The sequence below is a fragment of the Thunnus albacares genome, chromosome 21 (genome assembly GCF_914725855.1).
Source record: "Thunnus albacares chromosome 21, fThuAlb1.1, whole genome shotgun sequence".
In the NCBI taxonomy this organism is placed as follows: domain Eukaryota; kingdom Metazoa; phylum Chordata; class Actinopteri; order Scombriformes; family Scombridae; genus Thunnus; species Thunnus albacares.
This window is the reverse complement of record NC_058126.1, coordinates 467,501-477,500: the sequence shown is the minus strand read 5'-3', so window position 1 is coordinate 477,500 and position 10,000 is coordinate 467,501. Positions and strand designations below refer to the sequence as shown.

The 10,000-nt window shown below is 43.2% G+C and overlaps 1 protein-coding gene across 18 annotated transcripts in view; it reads right to left on the bottom strand.

The window, feature by feature from the left end:
• Positions 1–10,000, bottom strand: part of LOC122972227 (receptor-type tyrosine-protein phosphatase mu-like) — a 158,463-nt gene that overhangs the window by 100,646 nt on the left and 47,817 nt on the right. For all 18 annotated transcript variants that reach the window (XM_044339160.1, XM_044339162.1, XM_044339164.1 and 15 more), the window contains exons 3-6: positions 5,727–5,894; positions 3,894–4,003; positions 927–1,005; positions 56–171 (exon numbers count right to left, since the gene is read on the bottom strand). In XM_044339160.1, coding sequence (XP_044195095.1) covers positions 56–171; positions 927–1,005; positions 3,894–4,003; positions 5,727–5,894 — 473 coding nt within the window. The remainder of the gene's footprint in view (positions 1–55; positions 172–926; positions 1,006–3,893; positions 4,004–5,726; positions 5,895–10,000) is intronic.

The following is a 10,000-nucleotide window of genomic DNA, read 5'->3' as shown; positions in this document are numbered from 1 at the left end:
AGGATATTGATCGTCACTGATAGTGATTGATTAGTGATTGATTAGTGATCAGCACCTGCAGGTGCAGCAGCAGGTTGCTCTGCGGTTGTCTGTTGATGGTGCAATGAAACGTCGCCGTCTGTCTCGCGTTCACCTCCACGCCTTTAATGTGCAGGAAGTGAGGTGTGCTCACTGAGGACACACACACAAAGAGGTCAGAGGTCACACACTGATGACATCATCATACAAATCACCTCCATCACCAGGGCAACAGCTAACCCTTCACCCTGATCCCCCTGATCTGTTGAGCCAGGCAGCGAGAATCTCCCCGATCCAATCAGAAAATGGATCCTGGAGGAAGCAGGTGTGTGTGTGTGTGTGTGTGTGAGTGAGTGTGTGTGTGTGTGTGTGTGTGTGTGTGTGTGTGTGTGTGAGTGTGTGTGTGTTTTCAATCAGTTTATTGGACAGTGTTGGGGTAAAAAACAGGCAGCGAGAAACAGTTCAGGTCAAGGATGTTTACTGGTGATTTAACACACATACTCAACCTCTGTGTGTGTGTGTGTGTGTGTTTGTGTGTGTGTGTGTGTGTGTGTGTGTGTTCACATAACAGCAAATCTAAAATGCGAGTCTTCAGACAGGCAGGTAGATAAACAGACGGATGGATCAAAGTCCATGCTAATCAATTTATATTTTAATGAGCTCCCCTGTCTCCACACACACACACACACACACACACACACACACACACACACACACACACACACACACACACACATACACACACACACAGTGACCTTGATTCTACCATGCCAGCTCAACTTTTAACATCGTTATCCAATTAAGCAGCCAAACCTCGTTAACCAATTAGGAGCCTGTTCTACAAGGGGGTGGGCCTTTCTGTGTGTGTGTGTGTGTGTGTGTGTGTGTGTGTGTGTGTGTGCACTTACTGCACTGGTGTCCCTGCAGTGTGATGTCTTTGATGGCCAGAACTCCTCTCTGACCGGTGCTGACGGCCTCGAACACAACCTGAAACACACACCAATCAATATTATCAGCATTATTGATAGTATCAGTTCCAGCACTGTTGTTATTATTGTGTCCAGGGGGGGCTGAGCAGGTCCGACAGACGGCAGCTGGTTGTGATTCTTCTGTCTGAACAGGAAGTAAAGAGCTGAGAGTGTGTGAGGTTCAGGTTCAGGTTCAGGTTCAGGTTCAGGTTCAGGTTCAGGTTCAGGTTCAGGTTCAGGTTCAGGTTCAGGTTCAGGTGCGTGGGGGGGTCCTGGGTCAACGTGGGCGTCTCCAGCTGAGCCAATCACAGTTAAGCATGATAACAGAGAGGAAGTGTGTGGCTGCGTCAGAGACGTGAATCTGTAGTGACTTCCTGCGTTCACCATGTTAAACCTCATTTTCTGTCTGCACCGTGCGTCTGCACGGGGACCCAGAAACCTCACAGACCAGTTTCAAGGTGAGGAGTTGTGCTCGCTGGTCGTTGCAGCTCCACTAAAACAGACTCCATGAAGCTGTAGACCAGGTTCACACTGAATCTGGATTGAACCTCATTTGTGAATGAAGTGTTTTAAACAAGTGTGAAAGGCTTCAGAGTCCAGACCAGGTCTCATAGATTTAGTGAACCAGCAGTGAACTGATCTACTCACTAGTACTGTGTGTGTGTATCAAAGCTGATACATCTGATTAAAAACACGTCAGTGCTCTGGGTCACATGATCCTTCATCATGAAGAGTTTGTTTTAATAACAGCATCATGTAGTTCTGTGTGAGATGGACGCTACTGAGCATGTGCAGGAACACGGTTCTGTTTACAGCTTCGTTTCTCACTTTGTTCTGAAGTCCAGAGGTAGATCAGAGGTAGATCAGAGGTAGATCAGAGGTAGATCAGAGGTAGATCAGAGGTAGATCAGAGGTAGATCAGAGGTAGATCAGAGGTAGATCAGAGGTAGATCAGAGGTAGATCAGAGGTAGTGATCTGCTGGCGTCTGGAGCAGAAGATGTTTAACCAGGTGATCAACAACATAACAGTCTTAAAACGTGTCTGGAGGATCTTTAATGATCAAATCTCACCACTGTGTTCAAATATCAAAGATGACATGAAGAAGAAGATCTGACAGTATTTATTTGTTTGTTGTTGTTGTTTTAATATTTAACGTCACTCTGCTGCCGTTCAACATTTTAATATGTTAATATTACCAAAATAAAACGTTTTCTGTCCAGTTTAACTTCTTCTGACTGTTCTGTGTTTCAGCAGCGAGTTGATACTGATTTCTGTGTGTGTGTGTGTGTGTGTGTGTGTGTGTGTGTGTGTGTGTGTGTGTGTGTGTGCATTCCACAGCCTTATCTCCACGGAAACCGGCGGCACACACTTCCTGTTGGTGCCCAGAGACAGGAAGTCCTCCTCCCTCCTATAACTGACCGTCAGCTGTGTGGTTCATTCTTCTTCGGTTGTAATCTCTCCGTCCTTCCCTCCTTCCTCTCACCTCTGACTCCTCTTCCCTTCATTCTTCTTCTCTCCTTCCTGCGGTTTCTGCCATCACTCACTTCCTGTTTCTTTGGATTCCCCTACATCTTTTATTATTTCTTTCTCTCTGTGTCACCGTTCCCGCCATCTCCTCCTCTTCCCGTCGCTCTCGTCAACTCCCTTACTCTAACGATGTGGATCTGCCGTTGCCGTGGTGATGCTGCTAATTAGTGACGCCTGCTGCGATGATCCGACAACTAATTACAGCCTGTTCACAACCCACAACACCTGTGTGTGTGTGTGTGTGTGTGTGTGTGTGTGTGTGTGTGTGTGTGTGTGTGATTGGCTATATTGTTCTGAATCAATCTCTCTTCTTCTGTGGTGAAAGCAGTGTGATAGTTCAGCTGGAGGTATCATTTTACTCCCCACAGAAAAGTGTGTGAGTGACCCCCTGCCTCCAAGCTGATGACATATCGACTGGTGTGCACGCACACACGCACACACGCACACACGCACGCACACACACACACACACACACACACACACACACACACACACACACACACACACACTGTCCTCCAGAGTGTGTAAAAGTGAAAACGGCGGCTCTGCTCAGAGGAAACGCTGTCATATCGCTGTCGGAGCAGATGGCGGCAGCAGCGCCGCGTTTCATTGAATGAAGAAGAAGAAACACAACAACAATAACAACAACACAACTCATTCTGTGTTCTTACGTCTCATATTTGTGTAATCGACGTCGATGTGACTGAACACAGAAACTCTCCTGATAACGTGACGATCCAACAGGTTTATACTACATTACCCATGAGCCTCGGCTGCTGCTGCCCGTCAGAGGTGTGAATCAGAGCGACATGTTCATTTAGAACTGAACTTAATCTGCAGATTGTAAACTCAAGTTTTCTCAACATCTTTAGATCTTTAGCTTCTGCTCACCGTTAGCGACGCATGTGACCAAATTTTAAGCTCTGTGATTGGCTGAAATGCACCTTGGGAGTCGTAGTTAACTTCTACTCTGAAATCTAGCTTTGACTTTTGTTTCACTAAGAACAAGATATGTTCTGACACAGTTGTTGATCATTTGCTGTGATGATCAAACTGTAGAAGAAGAACATGAAGAACCAGCGGCGCCCTGAAACAGCTCCGCCCACGCCAACACTCACAACAATGGCGGACGGCTTGATGCCGGTGCTGTTGTCTTTACTGTCTACTTTAACAGCATGTTTAGAGTTAAACGTATCTTCCACCTTCCTCCAGCAGGACGAGCACACAGAGACAATAAATACACACACGGCAGTAACACTCAATGAGATATAACATCAGGAACATGTGTGTGTGTGTGTGTGTGTGTGTGTGTGTGTGTGTTACTGTGTGTGTGTGTGTGTGTGTGTGTGTGTGTGTGTGTGTGTGTGTGTGTGTGTTACCTGGTAGTAATTGGGCCAGAACGTGGACACGGCTAGCTCCACCTTCTTCCAGATGTGGTAGGCGGGGCCAGACGAGTTAAAGACAGGAACTCCCAGAGGGCTGTTGTTCTCTGCAGGAACACAAACACCATCAACACCAGTAAGCACTGGGTGGTACTGCCAGTATTACGAATCAAATATATAATACAAGTACTGTTATATTCTGTTGTAGTATAAATATCTATAGCGTAACATCAGTACTTTGTCTCTTTATTGTCTCTGCAAATATACAATTAACTTGTTTAAGCTGGCTGCTGATTATAATGAGTAAGACTATCGCTGATAACACCAGACGACGTCAGTCAACACTCTGACGGTGAAAACAGTCACGACGCTGCTGCAAGAAATCCTGAAGAAAGATCTAGAAAGAACAGACAAAGACTTGTGAGTGAATGTGGAGCCTGAGGAGAGCACGTTGACCCCAGAGGTCATTAAACTACAGCCGGATCAGCTGGATCAGTGCAGTGTATCAATTATATTCAGGACTTCATCATTACTGATGGATTATTGGTGGACGAGCAGGTGGACGTGTATTTATTCATATTTATATCCTCAGTGGAGGGAAACAGGAAGCCTTTGATGGGATCAATAGAGACCTTTTAGAGTATAAATGTTCTGGTATTGATGGTAAGTTTTATAATGTCATCAAAGCGTTGTATAAATAATCTGAGGACTGGCTGCTTCTCCATCAGATCTGATTTCTCTACATTATTTGCTCTTTATGTAAATGATTTAGCTGAATGAAGGCTGATCCTGGTAAAGTGACTGATAATATGAATATTAGTGTTTTATTATATGCTGATGATGTGTCGCTCGCACAGACAAAGATTAATTTACAAAAAATGTTAAATATTCTGAGTTTATGGTAAACAGAAACTGAATGAACACAATTATCGTATATTAAAATAAACTGGTTCTGATTCGTCTACACAGTGTTTCACAGAGGAAGTTAAAGTAGAGTCAGAACCAGCAGAGCAGCAACAACAGTCTGATCTGACGGTCACTGAACTTTATGACTCAGTTTCATTTCATGCTGCAGGAGTCTGAGGTTAAAGGTCAGTATGCCGTCCAGAGTCCAGAGTCCAGAGTCCGGAGTCCAGAGTCCAGAGTCCGGAGTCCGGAGTCCGGAGTCCGGAGTCCAGAGTCCAGAGTCCAGAGTCTAGAGTCTAGAGTCCGGAGTCCGGAGTCCGGAGTCCGGAGTCCGGAGTCCAGCGTCCAGCGTCCGGAGTCCGGAGTCCGGAGTCCGGAGTCCAGAGTCCAGAGTCCAGAGTCCAGAGTCCAGCCACGACACGTTTTCTTGTGGTGCATAAATTTACTGCATCATCCTTCAGTTAACACGGAACGCCGTCTCCATCACGACACGGAATACAGTCTCCATGACAACACGGAACGCCGTCTCCATCACGACACGGAATACCGTCTCCATGACAACACGGAACGCCGTCTCCATCAGAATATTTCAACACTATAACAGTCCTACTAGTAGTATTATTACTAGTAGTATTATTACTAGTAGTATTATTAGTACTAATAATTAGTACTATGTTGCAGTACCAATGAACCTTCTGAAGTAAATGTTACTCTGTTTAGTATTTCAATGTGAAGTATTTGTACTTCTGACATAGACGTTACTGTATCTGTCTTCTAATATTACTGCAGTAGTATTTACTTCAGTGTACTACTAGTGTACCTTTGACATGTTAAGTGTGTTGCAGTATGTGAATGTGTATTACTGCAGTACTTGTTGCAGTATGTGAATGTGTATTACTGCAGTACTTGTTGCAGTATTTGTACCTTTGATGTAGACGTTGAGCGTGGCGGGGGCGGCGCCCTCGCGGCCTCCCGCCTGGTAGAACAGGAAGCTGACGCAGTGTGTGTCGTTCTCTTTGAGTGGCGGCAGCAGCAGTTGAGCGCGTTGACCGCCGTAACGGCCCGACGTGTTGACAAACAGGGAGGACGAACCTACGGACAGGAAGTGAAAGGACACAAAAATAAAAGCCTTTAAACAGTGCAGTAGCTTTACACTGAAAAACCCAAACAAGAGGAAGTAAACAGCAGCTTTATACTTCAGAATTAATCAGCTGTTTAAATAATTATTAAAAATAGGAAAAATAAAATAAAACAAAGTCAAAGTAAAGACAAATAAAGACAGATTTATTATTTATTTATATTAGTTTTTATTTTGACTGTAAAAAACCTCAAAACCCTAAAATAAATAAATATGAGGAAGATTAAAGTGAATAAAAACACAGCAGAGAAGCTTTAATGTGATGATTAAACTCATCATAATGAACTCAGAGTTTAAACTGAAACTAAATGACTGTTGAACGTTACTGATTAAATATCTAGTTTGTACTTTCAGCTGCTGCTCACATTAAACCTGTCAGAGAAGATCAATAGAAACAGCTCATTAAGTATTCACATTTATGCAAATGTTATGTAAACACAAACATATAGAATTTCACACACACATATATGAACATTATATAAATTATTAAACAGTTTTTGAGCAACATATAAATAAAGAAAGGAACAGAAAATAATAATAATGAAGAAAAACAGAAAAATGCGCCATGCCCGCCCAAATCTGGTTCTGGCGTTTCCACAGTGAATCCAGATTGAATCCAGATTGAATCCAGCAGTTTGCGGTTCAACGCTCGGCCGACAGACGTTACACTGTGATGACGTCATACATTTTTAAATCACTTTTCTCGGCTCGAGGAAAGTTTTACAAACTGAAAACCTCCACGGATCAAAAGTTCATAACAGAAAGAGTCATAACTGTCGTTTGCAGTTCAAGGCGTCTCTTTTATAATGGTGGTCTATAAACCGCAATACCGCCAGTGACCACCGGGAGAAACCGGCTGCAACCAAGCAGGAAGCTCCGGGTCTGAAACAGGAAGTCGATGCTGAAGTGCTTTAAAGCTGCGTTCTCTCTAACGGCCAGCAGGGGGCGACGCCACCGGCTGCAATAAGAGGTCTGATTGTATAGAAGTCTCTGACTGCTCACTGGGTTTATTACCTCAGGAAACACTTTCCTGGTGAGTTTATGGTCTCAATCACTAGTTTCAAGTCTTCTTCAGTGCAGCATGATGTTTAGTCAATTCTGGTCCCTTTTAGAGTAAAATAGACGATGAAGCAGCGTCTGCTTTAGGGCGGGGCTACATTGTGATTGACAAGTCGCTACCATGGTGACAACACTGGTTAGGTAACGTAACCATGGTGTAACCCCAGATTCACAGAGTTTAGCCGTCGCCATCTGTGTTCATGAACGTTATTTGTAACATTTTGGTTGCCTATAAAAGTCTCGTTCAGCGTTTAGTTGAACTAAAAGATCCTCGAAGGCGTCGGATGTTCAGTTTTTCTGGCAGGTACGTTTTGTTTTAACGTTCTTTGGCCTGTTTTTCGCTAGCAAAAATGATCATTAGCATTAGCATTATCAGTGTTAACCATAGATTGTAAATGCACCGTGCTAACCAAGCTAGCAGCTAGCGCCATGATCAGCTCCACCCTCTCGTCCAAATATGGTCACTTCTGGCTCCAAAAACGGCAGTGCACAAACCGACGGGTTACGTTACCATGGATACGTCCATATTTCTACAGTTTGTGGCTGAAAGGCTGAGTGATGGCGCCGTATCCAGATCTAATAATACGTCCTTGAGGACAATATGTTTGTGTTCTTGACAGCGAGATGATGGATCTCCATTGCTCGTGCTCCCACGTTGGAAAGCCAGCGTACGTAGTTACCACGGCAACCCGTGCAGATAGGCCGGTGATGTCTGGACACACTAAATGTGATCTGATCAGGTGCCAATAACAGTGCAGACAGTCTGTCTGACAGTCTGAACAAAACACAGACGAGCAGGAAACTAAAGTGTGATGAAAGCGTTTCAATAAAGAAGCAAAGACAGTTTAATGAGCAACAAACAGGAAATACATCACTGACAGAAGATAAGAAAATAAGACTCACATGCAGCAAATCCATAATTCATCAGCTGTGTGTGTGTGTGTGTGTGTGTGTGTGTGTGTGTGTGTGTGTGTGTGTCATGACTACAGCTGTCAATCACCCGAGCAGCTCTAGATTCACTTTTCTTTATGTCTGTTTCTGTAAAGTTTCTATGAAATTCAAATTACGCGACAGCCGTGTGTGTGTGTGTGTGTGGGTTGAAGGGCGTTTCCATGGCAACAGCAGGAGAGCAGTAACAGTGAAGTATTCCTTCAGTCAGCTGTCAGTCACACAGAGAGCTGCTGGATGATTTTTTGTACTTTTTATGGAGCAATCGCTGCGTTTTCACTAAAAAATAGTTTTTGCTTCTAATATTAGCAGGAAGAGACGAAAACTAGTTCTGTGTTATTTCAGTTTCCAGTTCAGTTTGGTCGGAAGGTGATTTAGACAAATATCAACACAACAGACGCAGCGAAACCATGAACATCATCGTCTGAGGTGAGTTTTTGTGTTGTGTATCAGTTCTTACATTCAACATGTGGACTGTAAACACTGGAGGACTCCTGCTGAAGCATCAGGTTCACGTTGGTTAATGGACCTGCCAGTACAGTCAGTAAGTTAGTCTATTTAGTTATTTTATATCATTTAGCATTTAATTTATTTTCATTTCTCTTGGGATTAATACGATCTTGTTTTCCTGCACTTTGCCTCTTAAACTGGTCTTCAATTGTTTTAAATTATTTTTAGCAATTTTTCTTTTTTATCAAGTTGCATCCAATAAAGTGTCAAATGTTTTTACTTCCTGTTTTTGTGACGTATGATGTGATGATGTGATGATGTTGATCGTCACGCTGCACGCTGAAGACAAATTTCTACTTTTGTGCAACAAAGTTGGACAATAAAGTTGTTGCAGGAAGTCCCGACTGTCTTCACTATCAAAGTAAAATCCAAAATAATCGTAAAACAAGAAGAAGAAGAAACATGTAAAACAAACCTAACATGCTACATGCTAGCATGTTGGTGTTTTAGCGTGTTAACATGCTAACATTAGCTAATTAGCATTAAGCGTGGATATATTATAAGAAGATCAAAGATGGCACCCGCTCACTCGCCTGCCTCTCAGCTCTCCACATGGACTTCATGTGGAGAGCTGACTTTGGATTAATTCTGTTTGGGTTTTTTTAAACTCTCTGATTGTTTCGACCCAGTTTTACCAGTTTTACCAGTGAGACCAGTGAGACCGTCCTCAGTCTGTATGAGCGATGCGTTCAGGGACCAACCTGCTTTTTGGGTTTTTTCACTGCGATACCACGAGTGGCCACCGGAGGGAGCACAAGAGACACAAACCAAAGCAGCTGCTGACGGTTCATCCTGAGGGGAACATGAATGTAACCTCCAGATACGTGTTTGATCACGTGACTCCAGAACGACACATAGAAGCGTTTTCTAATCAGCAGGATGACATCATCAGTCTGTGACACGTCACCGTTAATCAATAACGATGATTGATGATGTGATGATGTGGTTCAGGTCTGGTTGGGTTTAAAGATGACGGTTAAGGTCAGAGAAACACGAGGTCGGTCAAAGTTACTACTTCCTTAAAGTTCGGCCACCTCTGTCGTCATGGCAACAATAATAACCGCGAGGTTAAAGGTTAGCGGACGATCGGATCGGATGTGATTCAGTCATGAGATGATTGTTGAATCCTTCAGTATGAATATAATCATTATATTTATAATTATAATTATATATAATTATAATTCTTCATGATACTGAAGTTAAACAACAGATCAGAGTTTCACGTCTCGACCTTCACAAAAACACCAACAGTGACTTCCTCCAAGATCCAATTTCATCTTTATTTCAACTCCACGTTACAAGTGTGAGTGTGTTTTAATGTGTGTGTGTGTGTGTGTGTGTTTTAATGTGTGTGTGTGTGTTTTAATGTGTGTGTGTGTTTTAATGTGTGTGTGTGTGTGTGTGTTTTAATGTGTGTGTGTGTGTTTTAATGTGTGTGTGTGTGTGTGTGTGTGTGTGTGTTAATGTGTGTGTGTGTGTGTTTTAATGTGTGTGTGTGTGTGTTAATGTGTGTGTGTGTGTGTGTGTGTGTTTTAATGTGTGT